Consider the following 18,749-nt stretch of genomic DNA (forward strand, 5'->3'; position numbering starts at 1 on the left):
TATTTATTTTGTGGGGGGGGGGGGCACACCCAGCGATGCTCAGGGGTTACTCCTGGCTCTGCACTCAGGAATCACTCCTGGTGGTGCTCGGGGGACCATATGGGATGCTGGGAATCGAACCCGGGCCTGCCGTGTGCAAGGCAAATGCCCTCCCCGCGGTGCTATCGCTCCAGCCCCTACCCAGAGGTTTTCTGAGCTAATTCTGAACCCACTGGCAGCTGCTGCTTCCTGTTTGTTACTTATAAATAAAATCGAGCCCCCTCTTTTAGCGCATTCTCTGCATAGCCCGGCCCAGCCCTTGCCACCTCACCAGTACTGACCCGTCACTGCCCTCAGCCTATTCTGGCCTGTGTGTGAGAGCAGCCCTGGCCTGGATGGGACCTTCCGGCCACAGCAGGCACCACACCTGTCAGTGAGACACAGATCAGCCCTGGCCACAGTCAGACTCCCAGAAAGGGGTCTGACCGGCCTGAGCTCCTCGTGTCTTTTGTCCCCCAGCCATGGCCCGCATCTTGGAGGTGGTACCCTGGGAGGATGGCTCCATCCACGCGGTCACCTCGCCAGTCTTTCTGCTCCCTGTCGTGCGCCAGCGCCACCCACTGGCGAGTGTGAAGCAGTGTCTCTACCACCCGCAGCTGCCCACCCTGCGCCGCATGGACATGGACTCAGTTGGTGGCTACCTCTCGGATGAGCACTGCCAGTCCTCCACCTATTGCACCAAAGGTCAGGCACCCAGTTGCCACCAAGTCCCTCCAGCCTTTGGGGATCCCTTCGGGGTGGCTGGGGATTGAACCCAGGTCTCCTGCATCGAAAGCACGTGCTCAACCCACTGGGCCACCTCTCTGGCCCCCACACTGAAAGCAGGAGGTCTTGGTAAAGTCAAGAACGGCAAATGAAAGGGTCAAAGGGGCCCAAAGAATAAACTTCCTGGGGCTGAGAAGCTGGTCGCAGAGACAGAGTGCTGCCTGGACATAGGTGTGCATTTCAGCATCTGCTTCCTGCCTGGCACTCTGCTACCCAGGGAGGCATGGGCAGGCGGGGGAGGGAACAGCATGAGCTAAGGGCCGCAGGAGGAACGTGGGAAAACTCCAGTTTCCTCCGAGTTCAGGGGAGAGGTTTCTGAGAGCTGCAGCTAGGCTTGGGATGGGGTACAGCTCAAGAGGGAGTGATTAGCATTGGGAACTCAGGAGGGATGCATGACCCTGTTGTCCACTAGTCTTTACCTTATCAGAGGACTTGCCCAGAGGGAATAGAAACCTCCATAAACTTTAAGCAGAAAGGAAGTGTGAGTATCAGTGCAGAGGAGCAGAGATCAGGGGTGGGTCCTAAGAGGTTGAAGGGGAGTGGTTAGGACCCAGAGAGTTACATGGTGTGTGTGTTGGGGGTGGGGGGACGACGACGATGACGACGGGAGGTGGGGGAGTCAGGGGAGAGAATTAAGAGATAAAGGCGGGATCAGAGAGCTAGCTCAGTGAAAGCCGGGTGCATGCTCCCAGCCAGGGCATTTAGGAGGACCAGGCTCAATCCCCTGCACCTCATGTTTCCCTGAGCACTGCCAGGAGTAGCCCCCAAATTCAAAACAAAGATAAAGCAAGAGCATTTGGTAACATTGTTGGCAGGAAGGCAGGAGGGGGTGCCCAGGCTCTGGCTGCAGTGATGGGGGTGTGAGGATCAGGGGTCCTATGGGGGGCCTGAGGTGGCACACGGCCCTGTAGGACCCAGATGGGCAGCCCAGAGGCAGGAAACAGTTGAAGAGCAGTAGGCAGGGACAGGAAAGGGATGCGCTGGGCTCCCTGTTCCTGGTCTTTACCGGGAAGGAGCAACACAGAGACTAGCTCTTCCCATTTCCTGGCTTTAGGGAAAGCCCTTGACTGAAACGTGAATTTTATTGCAAATACATAGATGCTTTGAATACCAGTTATCACAGTTTCGGAACTCAAAATGCTGGGTCAGAGAGGTAGTCCGGGGGCTCGAGTGCTTGCCCTTGTGAGTATCCAACCCAGGTTTGTTGTCGGTACCACATATGGTCCCCTGAGCACTTCCAGGAGCTCTCCTTGAGCACAGAGCAAGGGGTAAGCCCTGAGGGACCACTGGGTGTGCCCTTCAAAAAACAGAAATTCAAAACACTGTAAGTATGTACATGTAGGCAGTCTTTCTCCTCCCTTACTATAGGAAATCACATAAAGTTTTCACCTTATCCTACTGTTGTGTACTAATGCAAATACAAACATATATTGTTTCCCTCAACTCCAACTTTTTTGTTATAAGGCTATTCAATTATAGAGAAAGCCCGAAAGAATAATTCAGGGGAGCCTTTACCTTTCTCCAGCTTTAGTGAACATTTTGATGTATTTGCATATTTCCTCCTGCTCGTACACACACACACTCTCTCTCTCTCTCTCTCTCTCTCTCTCTCTCTCTTTTTAGGAAGCTGCTCTAAATTATATGAACAACTTTTATTGTTATTTTGGTTTTGTTTTGGCCACATCCGGCTATGCTCAGGGCTTACTGCTGGCTCTGCACTCAGAGATCACTCCTGGTAGGGCTCGGGGGACCATCTGGGGTGCCGGGGATAGAACCTGGGTCTGTCGCGTGCAAGGCAAACACCCTACCAGCTGTACTATCTTTTTAGCCCCTAGATGGTTTCTTAATTAAAAAAAAGAAAAGAAAGAAAGAAAAAAAGAAAAGAGAAATCTTTGATCTGTTTAGTTTATTGTAAGAGTAGAAGGTAAAAACTTTAGAGGTTTTTTTTTGGTCAAAAATTTTTCAATATAAAAGCAATGTGTGGGGTCCAAGCCCACCCCACCCCCAACTGCGGCAGCTTACACAGGCATCGCCCCTTTTCTCTTCTTTCTTCAGAGGACTTTGACACTGCCTGCTTCACACTCCTGGGGATCCCCAACAAACCCCTACACTGTTTGGTGAGTGGCAGGTGGTGGGGAAGCTGCTTCATCCAGCCCCAGGCACCTGGAACTACCTGACCAACTCAGCTGCCTCCTTGGGGCCCCCTCGTGCTTCCATCTCCCCAGGGGCAGTTTGTTCCACGCGCTGGGCACCCGCTCCAGCTGACGGGGTGGTCGGGGTGGGCACCTCCGGGCTTCCGCATCAACTGAGCGGCCCTGACTCCCAACCCCGGCAGGACATCACCAAGGAGGGACGGGGTCTCCGGGACAGGTACCGCGAGGGGAAGCTGGTGCCCCTCATACCAGGCATCAACCGGGTGAGTTGGCCCTCCTTCACGCACGCCATCGATGACTGGTCCCGCCTGGTGTCCTGCACCGACGAGTTCAAGCTGCCCTGCCCGGACAACAGGGGTCAGTCCAACTGATGCGAGGGGGGGCGGGAAATACCTAGTGGGGGGACAGCACCTTGCAGCTGGGTCCCTGGAGCAGACACCAGGAGAGAGCGCAGACTGTTGGGTAGGAACATCGGGTGGGCTTCTGCAAAGACAAGGCAGGGCAGGGATGGGAAGGGACAGAGACTGGCCTAGCCAGGAGAGCTGCCCAGTAGGGCAGAGGAGGAATCAAATGGGGCGGAGCTCCATGTCATGGGCGGGGCTGTGTTGAGGGGCGGAGCATCATGGGCGTGGCTACACTAAGGGGCGAGGTTTAAGGGACAGGGCTCCTTGAGGGGCGGGTCCTTAGGCGGAGCTCCATGCGAGGGGCGGGGCTCCGCACTGTGGGCGTGGCTTTGCAGGCTAGGGGATCTCTTGAGGGGCGGAGCCTTTTGGGGCTTGGCTACACATTAGGGGTATGGCTTTAAGGGGCGGGCTCCTTAAGGGGAGGTTTCTTGTGGGCGTGGCTGCGCTGAGGGGCGGGGTTTTATGGGGCAGGGCCCTTGGGGCGTGTCCTTGGGCGGGGCTCCGCGCGAGGGGCGGGGCTCCATCTCCTCGCTTGCAGAGGCCCCAGGAGCTCACACTCTCTGCAGTGAGGGGTTGCAGCGGCTATGCGGTGCGGTATTTGAAGCCGGAGTTGACCCAGAACTGGAGGGTAAGGGCACCCTGCCTGGGACTTGGGAGTCCAGAAGATGGGAGAGGACAGGGGTGGACGGATAGAAGGCCGAGGGCAGAGGGTCCTGTGTGGGGCGTCAGAGGGGGCTTCGTGTCTCACTCCCTAACCGGACTCATGGACCCCTCCCACTCCCATCCCTTTTGGCCCGCTCCAGTACTGCATCAACCAGAACTCTAGCCTGGACCGATACGGACAGAAGCCCCTGCCTTATGAATCCCTGTAAGTGAGGCCCGTGACCTGGGCCCCATAGCCCTGAAGAGAGGGTGGGGGCTGGTCGCTTTCTCTGGCGCAGACTTTAAGCCCAGACTTTAAGCCCTGGAAAGTGTGAGACCTGGGAAGAAAGGCTTAGCTCCGTACGCGCAAGGAAACTCCTGTTTCCAACCCAGTACATGCTTTATTCCCCGATTACGGAGCCCCGGCACCCAGCCTGGCTCTCCTCCCTTTCTGAGTGGGATGAAGGTGTGTTGTAATAATCCTTCATTTGGGCGGGGGTGGGGGTGGTGGCGCTTCAGTTTCCCGCCTCCCCCTCGTTCACCAGGCTCACTCTTCCTCTTTCCCAGGAATACTTTCCGGAGCTTCGGAAACGCCTACAGGTAGGCTAGCCCCGCACGTACCACCTGGCCACACTATGCCTTGCCGACTTTTCAGGGTGCTCCCTTGCTGCTCCAGTTCTCAGACCCCCCTCCACCTGCGGGGTCCCCAGGAGGAAGGGAGTATTAGAGTACACTCCTGAGTAAGCCAAGGAGGAAGTGAAACCCTTCCTTAGGTACTAGGTGTATGTCTCAGAAAAATTTGGCCTGATGAGGTCTGAGGAAGAGGAAGAAAGGGTCTGAGACAGAGATAGTACAGTAAATAAGATGCTTGCCTTTCAAACGGCCAACCTGGGTTCGATCCCCAACTTCTTATAAGGCCCCCTATGTCCTGCCAGGCATGATCCCTGGGTGCAGAGCCTTGAGCACCAGCAGGTGTGCCCCTCCAGAAATAAAAATGGGGTGGGGGGGTAGGCAGGGAGGGTACAAAGAACCAAGAGAGTGAGCAGATCACAGAAAGAACCAAGAGCTTTCAGGATGCAGATTCCAGCAGGAGTGTTTTGCTCCTGATATTTGGGCCTTCCCCCTCTGGGCCATGCCATAATGCCATGCCCTGCACTTCCCTTCCCTCCCTCTGTACCCCACACCTGTTGTGTGGTCTTGGTGCCCAGAGGCTCCCCTAGCCTGGAGACCTAAGCTCCACTCACAGTGGTCCATCCTGATGGCCCACCCTCACTGACCCTCTCTCCCACAAGGCAACCCCCCTTGCAACAGGGTGGACTGTGGTCATGGAAGGTGGGCGTGGCCTCTTCTTCCCACCATACGTGGTGGTGGGAGTGCTGACGCTGTCTGGGGTTTCATGCCTACCACCGTGTGGCACATGAGCAAAGCAGAGCATGGCCACAGGCACTGGGCCAGAGAGATCAGACATGGGCCAAGGCACTTGCCCGGCAGGAGGCAGACGTGGTCTCTGTCCCCAGCACCACACGTGCTCCCCAAATCTTAGCAGGAGTGGTCCCGGAACACAGAGCCAGGAGTATGCCCTGAGTGCAGCCCGACCCTCTCACCCCCACAAAAAAAAAAAAAGAAGATAACTGGAACCTCTCTTGTGAATCACACAGAGCAGCTGCAAACATAGGGGGCAGGAAGAGCTTGAAGGTTTCTGAGCCAGAGGCGGGGAAGAGGCTGTGTTCTTACAGCCTGGAGGGCAGCAAGTTAGGGTTTTGGGGAAGGACCCCAAACCTTAAACTGTTTCCACTTTTCCATTTTATTTTTAATTTTGTTTTTCTTTTATGGGGCCACATCCAGTAATGCTCAGGGCTTACTTCTGCCTCTGTGCTCAGGAATCACTCCTGGCGATACTTAGGGGACCATATGGGGTGCCAGGGATCGAACCCGGGTCAGCTGTATATAAGGCAAGTTGCTTTACCCACCATACTAAATCTATGGCCCCGTTTTTTACTTTTTTAACCTCTTTTGCCAGAGAAAAACTTTGCCAGGATCTTGGGTCTATGGGTATCTAACATAGTTATACAAATTTAAAATGATAGCACAGTGGTAGGGTGTTTGCTTTGCGCACAGTTAGCCTGGCCGAGCCAGGTTCAATTTCTCCGCCCCTCTAGAAGAGCCCGGCAAGCTACCGAGAGTATCTCGCCCGTGAAGCAAAGCCTGGCAAGCTACCCGTGACGTATTCAATATGCCAGACACAATAACAACAAGTCTCAAAATGGAGATGTTACTGGGCCCGCTCAAGCAAATTGATGAACAACGGAAGGACAGTGACAGTGACAGTGACTGATATTAAATCATACATAAAATGATCTATTAAAAATTTCTAGGGGCTGGAGTGATAGTACACTGGGTTGTGTGTTTGCTTTGCACGCTGGCCGACCCGGGTTCAATTCCCAGCATCCCATATGGTCCCCTGAGCACCATCAGGAGTAATTCCTGAGTGCAGAGCCAGGAGTGACCCCTGAGCATAGATGGGTGTGACCCAAAAAGCAAAAAAAAAATTACAAAAATAAAAAATTTCTAGAGGCCAGAGCGATAGTACAATGGGTAGGGTGTTTGCCTTGCATAGCCGACCCAGGTTCAAACCCAGGCATCCCATATGGTTCCCTAAGCACAGTTAGGAGTAATTATTAAGTGCCTAGCCAGGGGTAACCCTTGAGCATCACCGGGATGGCCTCAAAATAAACAAAAAGCAACAACAACAACAGCAACAACAACTGTAGCACTGCACTGTCCTCCCGTTGTTCATCGATTTGCTCGAGTGGGCCCAGTAACGTCTCCATTGTGAGACTTGTTACTGTGTTTGGCATATCGAATACATCACGGGGAGCTTGCCAGGTTTTGTCGTGGGGCAAGATACTCTTGGTAGCTTGCTGGGCTCTCCGAGAGGGGCGGAGGAATTGAACTCAGTTTGGTCGGGTTAGCCACTTGCAAGGCAAACGCCCTACCTGCTGTGCTATCGCTCCAGCCCTAACAACAACAACAACAACAACAAAAAAAACAAATTTTAAGTTAAAACCACAATTTCAGGAACTGGGGCCTAAACAAGCCTCACCCTTGTTTCCCTGGAATGCCCTGGAGGTGCCATTTCTGTTTCTCTCCACAGCTACACCACCCCCTGGCGTTAATCTGGAGAGGGGAGCGCCTGCCAGCTTCGAGACTGCACCACGTGCCCCCCCCCCGCACCCCTGCCCCCCACCCTCAGCAGGACAGAGAGTGCCACACTTTCAGAGTTCAACCTTACCGGAAGTAAATCTAACACTCCTCAAGGCGGTATCAGACCTCTGTGTGTGTGCGTGCGCGCATGTGTGCAGAGAGGGGTCAGGAGGACCCCGGGTGACAGTGTCTTACCCTTACCTTCCCGGAGGCCAGATGGGGGCTAGGGAATGCAGTGGCAGCTCCCAGTTGAGAGGCAGGGCCCTGGAGATGAGTGAGGGATCTGGCCCTAAAGAAAAAAGGGGTTTTATGCACCTCTCCTTGAACCCTTCACCCTACCAGTGTGTTCTGGGGTCACTTCCTAAGGGAACCAACAAACAGGACAAAGCTGAAGAGGTGGAAGCAGGCTTGGAGAGCTGGCCAGGCCTGTGGCCTCAGGTCCTTAGGATGCTGCAGGGTGAATAAGTCTGCATCGACATGAGGTGCTCAGGGTGAAGGGAGAGAGGTTCCCTGCTCCCCGAGTCACTGCCAAGGAGCCCCCATGCAAGTGAGAAAGGGTCTTTGTCACCACGACTTCAGCATTTGCCTTGTCCTACCAACATGGAGGAAGTAAAGGTCCGGTGTGTTGGGGGACAGCCCTGGGCTGCCCCGGGAACCCCCATCTCCAAGAAGAGCGTGTGCAATATGGCCAGGGGTTGGAGAAGCCGCAGGAACACTCAGCTACCACCTGCCCCGTGCTCCATCCCCTTAGGTGGTCTGCAGGAGAGTGTGGGACCACCAGACTCCAGGTGGGGCGGGCAGGGCTCCTAGGGCAAGGGCTGGGGCTCAGGAGCCTAGGCACCTCCTGAAATGACCGGGAAGTTGGAGGGTACCCGTTCTCGAGGAAGGCTCAGGGAGTCAGCCTCTGTCCCAGCGATACAGATTTCACCAGGTGCCAGGTCCTGGGAAGAAGTTTTATTTTGTTTTTATTTTGTGGGTTTAGGGACCTCTCATGGCTATGCTTAGGAATTACTCCTGGCTCTGCACTCAGGAATTACTTTTGGAATTACTCAGGAATTACTGTTGGAATAACCAGGAGTTGCCCCTGGCTCTGCGCTCAGGAATTACTCAGGGGACAATGTGGGATGCTGGGGGTTGAATCCAGGTTGGCCTCAGGAAAGGCAAACACCCTCCCCACTGTACTATGTCCCTGGTCCCTAAGTCAAGCTCCCTGTGCTCTCTCTCCAGCCCATGGTATGAAGGGTTTTTAAAGAATAGAAGCCTCTCACTTTGAGACCCAGTCTTGTACTTTTGAAACACATTACACATGAACCCACTATCTCCTCCTCCAGGCCTCAGATCTTATTCATACCCAGCAAAGGAAAGGGAAGCCGTGCCAACCTATTTCATAGATGGGAAAGCTGAGACCCAGAGCGGGGAGCAACACGCCTCTGGCCAAACCCAAGATTCAAAGCAAGTCTTAGCCCTTGGCACATCTGGGATCTTACTTGTAAAATAAATTCTTAGGCTAGGGCCTTCGAGCCACCCCTGGGTGTGGTGTGTGGAGCAGACCGAGCCTTACAAACTTGGAGCTCTTTTTGGGGTGGAGCTGACAGTCATCACCCTACTTGCCTTGGTGTGCCCCTCTCTGTCCTCTGGATAAAGATGAGCACATGAGGCAAGGGCAGAGGGAAAAACAGATGGGAGCTGGGGGCAGGGGCCAGAGCAATAGTAGACTGGAGAGGGCATTTGCCTTGCATGTGGCTCACCCAGGTTCAATCCCCAGCATCCTTATGGTACCCTGAGCACCCTAGGAGTAATTCCGGAGCATTACTGGCTGTAACCCCCCCACCCCAAATTAAAGGAGAGGGAGCAGGTCCCAGAGCTCCTTCCTCCTGGGGAGGTATCTCTTATCTGGGAGGTACCTCACCTTGCCCATCTCCCAGGACCCTCCCAGGAAGAAGCTCTTTTCCTCCAGCTCAGCAGGGTATCCAGGGTATCCCCTGGGGGTGTTGGCCCCATTCTGCAGCTCTCAGTGCTCCCTGTGATGTGGCAGCTCAGAGAAGAGCTGGGTGTGGTCCAGGATCGCATCAGAGCCTGGGTGAGACGGGGTCAGCTGAGCTCTCCTGAGAGCACCCACAGCTGCTTTGGGGAAACCAGGGCCAGAGCCCAGCTTCCGGGACACCCTCAGGAACTTGGCACAGACATCAGAGGCCCTGTGTGGGGTACAGAAGGCTGTCCTGACCTTGGTGAGGCTTTGGGTTCAGTGGGAAGGGACAGGCACAATTGCTTCCAAGGCCAAAACAGGGCCAAGGAGATAACTCCATGGGCTGCAGTGCTTACCTTGCATGCGAGAGCCCCCACTTTCATCCCCAGCACTGCATGGTCCCCTGAACATGGCCAGAAGTGGACCCCAGCATCCAGCTGGGAGTGGGCCTAGAGCACGGAGAATACCCCTCCCTCCACTAAAAAAAAAAAAAGGAAAAGAAAAACCTGGGGCCAGAGAAATAAGACAGCATCCTTGCATGCAACTGACCTGGGTTTGATTCCGGTACCACATGTGGTTCCCCCAAACCCTGTGAGGCGTGATCCTTGAGCCCAGAGCCAGGAGGACAGGAGAAAACCCTGAGCATGACCTAATGTGGCCCCCTAAAACGGATAAACCTGAGTGAGGACATGAGTGAGGTTGTGGGTATACCCACCCCGTCTTCTTAGAACCCAGGACTCATCCTGGCATCTCACACCTGCAGTTCTGTTACTCACACCCACAGTCGTCCTCTGATCCTGATCTCATAAATATGCGTGCTGGCTGGACAGGGGAGAAGCTGGTCCCTCTCCTTCCCCTGCCCGCCATGGGACTCTGAGATGACACTCCACGAACTGCCCAGGGCACCTGTGACCCCTGAGCACCCCTGACTGTGTGGATGGCCCTGGCTATGTATTAAGCTCCTAAACAGCCATGATCCAGAGACACAAACGTATCTCGGAAACAAGCAGCTCACTGCAGAGATCTCTCCAGACCCTAATTATTAAAATTTCAGAATTCCAGGAATGCACGGCTGCAAGACATTGTATGCTATTCATAACAAGCAATACAAAACAAACTGTTTAGCATTGCCTTTTTGGCAGGTTTGCGTGGTGGTGGGAAAATTCCAAATAATAATAGTGGGACCGGTGTCGACATACTGAATGTAATCAAAGTAGAGAGGGAGTATTGTGGAAATTGTCTGCCACAAAGGCACAGGAAGAGTTGGGATGGGGGGAAATACTGGGGATTTTGGTGGTGGAAAATGTGCACTGGTGAAGGGATGGGTATTTGATCATTGTATGGCTGAAAGTCAAACATGAAGGCTTTGTAACTATCTCACGGTGATTCAATAAAATAAATTTTTAAAAAAAATTTAAGTTGTGTGCTGGCTGTGGATGGAGAGCACATGGAGGCCGAGTTCCACCCCAGGGCACCTGTGACCCCTGAGCACCCCTGACCGTGTGGATGGCGACCCGGTGTGACCCCCAGGCACTGAGCACCACCATCACCAAAGGCATGTCCACAAATCAAGGAAATGCAGTTGAGGGCACAGGAACCTAGGTTGGGATACTCCCTCTGTTTGCCGAAGCCCAGGGCGACAGCAGCTCGGACTGAACAGAGGAGGATGTGGACTCGGCCTCCAGACCTCCAGGGCAGGCTTGGTGTGGACAGCGTTGGGACCTGTAGCCAGGGACCTGCCTGACCCCAGAACCCAGGGCTACCGACTCTACTGTCAGGGGGGGGGGGGGGGACTCTCCAGGTGGCCACCAGTAAGTCTTATTTGCTGCCAGTGGCAGTCAGCTGGGCTGAAAACACGATGCGAACCTGGAGATGGGATAAAGCCCAGATGCCCCTGAGCCAGGCCCCCCTCTTCTGGCCCCCTTGTCCCCTCCACCTCCAACTTTTTGCTCATCAGACGGGTCGTCTTAAAAACTGACCCTGTGGGGCTGGAGTGATAGCACAGTGGGTAGGGTGTTTGCCTTGCACGCGGCCGACCCGGGTTCAATTCCCAGCATCCCATATGGTCCCCTGAGCACTGCCAGGAGTAATTCCTGAGTGCATGAGCCAGGCGTAACCCCTGTGCATCGCTGGGTGAGACCCCAAAAGCAAAAAAAAAAAAACCGACCCTGCGGCCACCCCTTGGGGACAGCTCACCTCCAGGCTTTCCTGGCTTGGGCCCAGTCCACTCCCTGGGCTCTTACATCTTGGTACTTCACCCCCAACACAAACCCACCACCAGCCTCGTCAAGCCTGAGTTCGCATCTACCTCCAGACCTTGCGACTACGCTTTTCTTCCCCCCGAAATGCTTCATCTTCTCCTACCCTGAATCCACCCAATCTTCTAGAAAAGACTTCCTCCTCCCCACCCTTCTCTAAGACCACAGTACGGGGCCTAACTCATGGTTCAGTTGGCTCATGATGGGACTTGTCTAGCCAGCTGGGATGTCCAGAACCCCGAAACTGGAAGGGACAGGATGAAACGCCTCTGACACAGAATCAGGCTTATTACAGAGTAATGTAAAACTCGGCTCCTTGCCAAGCACCAGCAGAGGCAGGGGCAGGGATGGGTGCTGGGGTGAGGGTCCGGGGGGACTCCCACATACTTTATACTCAAAACACCATCATTTATTTGGTTTTTTTTTAGGAAGGCAGGGAGGGTTTTTTGGGGGGTCACACCCAGCAGTGCTCAGGACTTACTCTTGGCTCTGAGCTCAAGGATCACTCCTGGTGCGATTCAGGACACAATGGGGTGCCAAGGGTTGAACCCGGGTTGGCCAGCCATGTGCAAGGCGAGCACAGTATTACCTGCTGTACTGTGGAACGATAGCAGAGCAGGTAGGGTGTTTGCCTTGCACGCAGCCAACAGGGCCAATCGAGTTCGATTCCTCCGCCCCTCTCGGAGAACCCAGCAAGCTATCGAGAGTATCTTGCCTGCACGGCAAAGCCTGGCAAGCTACCCGTGGCATATTCCATATGCCAAACACAGTAACAATAAGTCTCACAATGGAGATGTTACTGGGCCCACCCGAGCAAATCGATGAACAACGGGAGGACAGTGACAGTGACTGTGGCTTCAACCCCAAACACCAGCAATTTAGAGCCTGTTGTTTGTGGCAGGAAAACCTCAAAACTCAAGGATGATCCTGCTCCGCCCTGGGCGAGGGCCTCAACACTGCGAAACATGAGGTGTAAGTCTGCCCCGCATCCCCTAGCTCTGCCCTCATCCAGATGCGGTTAAGGCATAAGGGAGGGAGGATCTCCGGACAAAAGAACCCTCCCTACTCACTGCATCTGAGGTTCCCCTCTGAAAACTGCGTCAGAGGGTGGGTGGGAAGTTGGTGGGGGCGGAAGCAGGAGGCACAGGAGGGAGGGTGGTGGGCAGGAAGGGAAGGAGCTGGTGGATCTACTGCAGAGTCTGAATGGTGGGTCTCTAAGGACCCTCAGCGGGATGACAGAGGCTGGGTCTTTGCTGCGGATGAGGAACAGAGGCCCTGAGAGTAGGGACCAGCCTTGGGGTCTCTGGTGTCCGAAGGCCCCCTGCAGGCACCCTGGCCACTCCAGTCACTGTTTCTCCTCTTCACCCCACCCTTCATGCTGGCCTTTGAGAAATGAAGGCACCACTAGTTGCAGCTGGGCCCCTGGGGGACGGGGATGGGGTAGGGTGGGGTGATGTGACCAGAGCAGGCAGCTGGGTGCAAGTCAGTGGGGCAGAGCAGGGGAGCTGGGGCAGGGTTTGGGGGCCCTGTCCACTGCAGCTCCAGGCTGGCCTCAGTCTGAGGCTCCCCAGTTCCCTCCCCCGCCACCCTTGAGTGCCCATCCCATGACCACGGGCTCCTGCGGTCTGCTCCCTTTGGGGACTTGGGCCCAGTTCTGCATCTCCCCAGCCTCCCCTCCCAGACTCCATGCACGAGTAAGTAGCACAAGCACTAGATTCATCTCCCGTTTCATAGGTGAAGTGATGGGAGTCCCAAGGAGGTTCAGTGACGCGCCCAGCGCCACAGCCCAGAGGACTCCGCGTGCAGCATGGTGCTCTGTCTGCCACCTCCTGCCACTGCCCCGTGGAAGAATGACCAGAACAGCAGTGCTTTGGGCCTCAGAAGGTCAAGGGCTTTACTTCTAGGACATACATTGGACTCGCTATATATTAACATTGAAGGGGGCTATCTAAAATGGAGTTGATCATTTTAAACCCAAATGCTTTCTGAGATTCAAAATGATACGAAATTAAACTATACAGTTACGAAGAGTATTAACAACCGCTTTTAGAAAGCAGAATGACAGGGAAAGCAGTCAGATGGGGGCCAGCCTGGGCCCCGTTTCTTCCAGGTACTGTGAAGGACAGTCAGCGCCTGGGGAAGGCCCATTCCCGGAGGGGCCCGGGAAGGGAGCCCAGTCAGATGGAGGAGGTGCTGTAGGCTTCTCAGACATCTTGAAAGAGAGAGAGAGAGAGAGAGAGAGAGAGAGAGAGAGAGAGAGGAGAGGGGGTGAGAGAGAGAAAGAAAGAAACGGGTAGACAGGTGTCCCTGCCCCTTGGTGCAAGCACTGATCAAAGTCTTCTTTCAGGACCCAAAATCTGCAATGGGACCTGCCCCCGAGGCAGGAGCAGAGCTGGGTTCAAAGTCATCATTTTTGTTAAGGGGTCCTCTGCCTCTGGCCTTCTCGGACAACACCACCCACCTTGTTTCCTGGATGACCCTCTTCCTGTCTGGCTCTGAGGCCCCTGGGAGAACCCAGGGAGAATGCTCAGGTCTTGGAATTAGCAGGGTGGCACGAAGGGGATCTTGGATATGCCAGACTGATGGCAGGGGCTTCCCGGAGGGTGGGAGGGCACCCTGCCCTCAGGGCCATGCCCATAAGTCCTAGCCCCTCTGGCCTTGGGTCCCCAGGTCTGGCCTAGGTTCAGGAACAGGACGAGGCATGCCCTACACAACCTGAGCCCACACAACACACCAGTTCACCTCCACTGGGATGGGGAGGGGGATCATGGGCTTGGCCCTGCTTCCTCCAGGCACCAGGGGCCTTAGTGACCCCTTCCTGGTCTGAGGGAGAGCAGTCCCCCCACAGTAGCCTGGAACCAGGCTGCCCTGCCTCCCTTCTTGGGGGCTCGCTGTCCAGCTCCAGGTTATCTGAGCTTCCCTGCCTCCTCCCTTGGGCTGGGTCACCATTCCCTGGGTGGCTGAGCTCACAGAAGTGCAGTATTCTGCCGGAAACCTGGGGTGCACATCCCCACCCTTGCTAAGGTAGACAGAGCGGGCGGGCTGCGGGGTGCAGCCTGCAGGCAGGGCACGCAGCCTGGTCTTCCTCCCGCCACGCGGCCCCACTCTGGGCTCCCCATCACACTACTCTAACCGGCTGAAAGGGGCGGGCAGCTGGGGGCGGGGCGGGGAGGCTGCCCACGTCCACTGGGATCGAGGCCACTGGCCTTACAGCCTGGTTGTGGGGGGGAGCGGGGGACACACCCGAATCCTGTCTCGCCAGGAAGCTCCAAAGCAGGACCAGCTCCAGCCCCCATCCCCCACGCCCACCTGCCCATTCTGTCCTCCCTGGGGCCCCCACCCACAAAAGAAAGAGCTGGCTGGGCGGGGCGCTCCGTGCAGGAAGCTGGGCCGGCAGGCCGGCCGGCAGGGGGCGCTCAGGGCAGGCAGGCGGCCACCTGGTAGGCGCCCTCGGCCGCGGCGGCCGCGGCGGCGGCGCTGTGCTGCGCGCTGTGCTCCTGCAGCAGCGCCACGTCCAGGAAGCGCTCGCCGCACCACACGCACTTGAACTGCTGCTCGCGCGCGTGCACGCCCTGGTGCTTGTTGAGGTGCTCGCGCTGCTTGAAGGCCTTGTCGCAGCTGGGGCACTTGTAGGGCTTCTCGCCCGTGTGCACGCGCCGGTGCCGCTGCAGGTCGGACGCGTACTTGAAGCGCTTCTCGCAGTCCGGGCACTTGAGCGGCTTCTCGCGCGCCGGGTCGCAGCGGTGCTGCACGAACTCGGACGAGGAGAAGAAGCGGCGCTCGCACAGCGTGCAGCGCAGGGGCTCCTCGGCGGCCGCGCAGTGCGCCAGCTGGTGCTTCTGCAGCGCCCCGGCCCGCTTGTAGGCCTTGCTGCACACGGGGCACTTGAAGGGCCGCTCCGTGCTGCCCGGCAGGCACTTGTGCCGCAGCAGCTCGGCCGACTGGTCGAAGCCCTTCTGGCACACGGGGCACTTGAAGAGGGTCTCGAGCGAGTGCACGTGCTGGTGGTAGAGCAGGTGGCTGGGCTGCCCGAAGCCCTTCTCGCACAGGCCGCACTTGAAGGGCTCCTCGGCCTTGTGCGTGCGCCGGTGCCGCATGAGCGCGTACTGCTGCTTGAAGCCCATGGGGCACAGGTCGCACTTGAAGGGCCGCTCGGCGCTGTGCGTGCGCTCGTGCTGCCGCAGGTCCGAGGGCCGCTTGAAGGCCTTCTGGCACTCGCCGCAGCGGAAGGGCCGCTCGCCGCTGGGCGTGCAGGGGTGCTGCAGCAGCTCCGACGACTCCTTGAAGTGCAGCTCGCACACGTTGCAGCGGAACAGGTGGTGCTCGCCCGAGTGCGCGTACATGTGGCGCACCAGGTGCGAGCGGTGCTTGAAGGTCTTCTCGCACACGGCGCACTTGTAGGGCCGCTCGGAGCTGTGCGTGCGCTTGTGGTGCACCAGGTGCGAGGACTGGCTGAAGCTCTTGTCGCACAGCGTGCACTTGTAGGGCTTCTCGCCCGTGTGGATGCGCTCGTGCCGCGACAGCTCCGACAGGTGCTTGAAGGGCTTCTGGCAGATGGTGCAGCTGTAGGGCTTCTCCACGTGCTCGGCGGCGGCGGGGGCCAAGGCGCGCGGCCCGGCGGCGGGGGGCAGGGCCGGGGCGCCGGCGGGGCCCGAAGCCGCGTCGGGGGCCTCCGAGGGCTTGTAGCTCTTCTCGCAGATGGAGCACTTCACCAGGCCCCCCGAGCCGCCGCCGCTGTGCGCGCTGTGGTGCTGCGCCAGCGAGGTGAGCAGAGAGAAGCCCATCTTGCACACGCCGCAGACGAACGGCTTCTGCTCGGCCTGCACGCACTGGTGCTCCAGCAGGTCAGTGGCCTGGTGGAAGATCTTGAGGCACTGCGTGCACTGGAACGAGCGGTCGTGGCCCGCCAGGCACTGGTGCTCGTGGGGGCTGGACAGGGGCGCCAGGTCGTGGCCGCACACCCCGCACTTGGAGGTCGCCTCCCCGGCGGCCTGCAGGGGCGGGTGCTGGGGCGGCTGCAGGCCCCCGTCGGGCTGCAGGAGGATGCCGTAGACGGCGCAGCCCAGCGGGTTCTCGGCCGAGCCCGGGGGCAGCGCGTGCTCGGCCAGGGCCGGGGGCGGCTCGGCATGGTGCTGCGGCTGCGGGGCCTGCGGCTGCTGCGGCTGCTGCGGCTGCGTCTGCGGGGGCTGCTGCCAGCTCTCCGACATGCTGGGGAAGATGAAGCAGGGTTTGGAGAGTAGCGGCTTCAGCTTCCCGCTTTAGGTGGCCCAACCGAGAGAGAAAGAGAGGGAGGGGCCGGGACGGGGGGCGCGGGCAAGGCACAGAGGCGGGCAGGGTGGGCGCCCGGGTGGGAACTAGGCAGCGCAGACTCGGAGAGCTCCTTGGGGTTCCTCTCGGCGCCTCTCGGCAGGGTCCAGGCACGGCTCCGGGGAGGCTCCGCCCTCCTCGCTGACCAGGGCTACGGGGAAGAGAAACAGTGAGTATGGGACAGGGGCACCGCGGGGCGGGGCTCTGTCCCTGTTCCGCCCGCGTCATACCTGCACAGCCCACCCAGGGCAAGGGAGAAACGCTCCAGGGGTGCCCAGTTCACAGGCCACCCTAGAATCGTGCTGGCCCTCAGCTCCACCAACCAGGGGGACAGACAGACAGTGTGCACCCAGCCTCCCTGCGCCCACCCCCCTCCCCCGGCAGCCCAGCTTCTGCTCTCTGTCAACCTCAAATAAGAGGTCTCAGGTGATATCTGGGGTGATCTGCCAAGAATAGAAAGAAGTCACCAATTCTTCCACCAAGGGAAGGGGAGTGGGGGGCGGAGGGGTGAACATGTTAGGGCCGTGGTTTCCAAAAATAAATTATTTTTTGATCATAACTTTTTTTTCACACAAATAAAGTTTTCTTGGAAGTCCAATATATAAGATTTTTTTTTTTTTTTTGCTTTTTGGGTCACACCGGCGATGCTCAGGGGTTACTCCTGGCTTTGCCACTTCCGAATTATGCTTGGCAGTGCTCGGGGGACCATATGGGATGCTGGTAATTGAACCTGGGTCAGCTGTGTGATAGGCAAACGCCCTCCCTGTAGACAGAAGCAGAGAAGTTCGCGCTGAAATCTCAGGGATATTCCCACTGTTGCCTAAAATCTCAGCCCAGGACACCAAGAGAAAGGGGTGCTGGGTTAAGGTCCCCCCCCCAGACCTAAAGGCCTAACAACAAACAGCCACAATCAATATCTGCCTAAGTGGCAAGTCCTTGACCCCTGACTAGACCCCTCCTCACACACACCTGACCTCTGATACTGACCTGTAACAGGCTGGTACCTGAGTCTTTTTTTTTTCTTTTTTTGGTGGGGAGGGCTATCATAGACCACCCAATCTAGAACTCCCTCTCCTGCCATCTCCTAGAGCACCACAACAAAGGAAACTGGCCCAGGAAGATAACTCCATGAGTTTCCAGCACCACATGTTCCCCAAGCACCACTGGGAGTGACCCGCAACCACTGAGCTAAGAGTAGAACCCAGAGCATCATCAGGTGTAACCAAAACCAACAACAACCCCTCCCCCCAAAAAAAAACCAAAAAAATCCAAGAGCCGCAACAAATAAACTCGGAATATTCTGCATCTCCCAGTTCAGTGTCACAGCCAATAGCAGTATGGAACCGTGTTTGCCGCAGGGTTACGGGAGGCAGCCTGCCTACCGCGGGGTGGTGCTTCTCCTTGGGAGGCAGCCTGCCTACCGCGGGGTGGTGCTTCTCCTTGTTCCTGAGATCCAAGAGGGCACCGTTCCCATAGCCCATAGCCCACCAGGGGCCCAGGCAAATCTCTCCCTCACCACTTTGTGGCAGCACAAGGCAATGACAGCCAGATGGAGGAACTTTTCAGAATTTAGACACAGCCCACTTCCAGGTTCCCAGTTCCCCGGTCTTCAACACAAGAAAAAGTTTTGAAGTTTCCTCCCCAGGGCAGGAGGAGAAGGAAGGAGATGCCCTCGTCCCCAGGCTAGCCCACCTACCCACCTCCGGGGCGGACAAAGAAATCCGAGTGTGAGGATGCTAGACGCGGGCATCCTCAGCATCTTCCCAAACAAACGGGGGCCTCCCCGCCTCCCGGGGGAAGCGGCAGGAACAGCCTGAGCTGCACCAGGTTCCGCTGCGTCAAACCCAACAGCCTCCCCCTCCCCGCCCCCACTGCCCAGCCTCCGGATCCCGAGCCCTGCCCCCCCACCCCCCTACACACACCCAACACCCACACGGGTCACCAGCCCCCCTCCAGGAAGATGCAGCCCGGAGGGGGCTGCTCCAGAGGCCAAGGGGCGCAGGGACCAGGC

General features: G+C 57.1%; 2 protein-coding genes across 2 annotated transcripts; one reads left to right on the forward strand and one right to left on the reverse strand.

Annotated features, from left to right (window-relative positions):
• The first annotated feature begins 500 nt into the window (after positions 1-500).
• Positions 501-4,607, forward strand: SPMIP8 (sperm microtubule inner protein 8). The gene is made up of 6 exons (XM_056136114.1): positions 501-723; positions 2,860-2,921; positions 3,140-3,314; positions 3,928-3,989; positions 4,165-4,229; positions 4,571-4,607. Exons 1-6 carry the CDS (start codon positions 501-503, stop codon positions 4,605-4,607), a joined length of 624 nt encoding a protein of 207 aa, XP_055992089.1.
• A 10,238-nt stretch (positions 4,608-14,845) lies between these two features.
• Positions 14,846-16,725, reverse strand: ZNF319 (zinc finger protein 319). Its single transcript, XM_056137135.1, has one exon. The coding sequence runs from the start codon at positions 16,636-16,638 to the stop codon at positions 14,848-14,850; it is 1,791 nt and encodes a 596-aa protein (XP_055993110.1). The 5' UTR covers positions 16,639-16,725; the 3' UTR covers positions 14,846-14,847.
• Between the last annotated feature and the right edge of the window lie 2,024 nt (positions 16,726-18,749).

Source organism: Sorex fumeus, unplaced genomic scaffold (assembly GCF_029834395.1).
Source record: "Sorex fumeus unplaced genomic scaffold, SorFum_2.1 ptg000122l, whole genome shotgun sequence".
NCBI classification, from domain to species: Eukaryota; Metazoa; Chordata; class Mammalia; order Eulipotyphla; family Soricidae; genus Sorex; species Sorex fumeus.

Coding starts and splice junctions, on each gene's coding strand:
- SPMIP8 (XM_056136114.1), top strand. CDS start 501: ATGGCCCGCATCTTGGAGGTGGTACCCTGGGAGGATGGCTCCATCCAC. Junction 2,922..3,139: donor ACAAACCCCTACACTGTTTG/GTGAGTGGCAGG, acceptor CAACCCCGGCAG/GACATCACCAAGGAGGGACG. Junction 3,315..3,927: donor GCCCTGCCCGGACAACAGGG/GTCAGTCCAACT, acceptor CACTCTCTGCAG/TGAGGGGTTGCAGCGGCTAT.
- ZNF319 (XM_056137135.1), bottom strand. CDS start 16,638: ATGTCGGAGAGCTGGCAGCAGCCCCCGCAGACGCAGCCGCAGCAGCCG.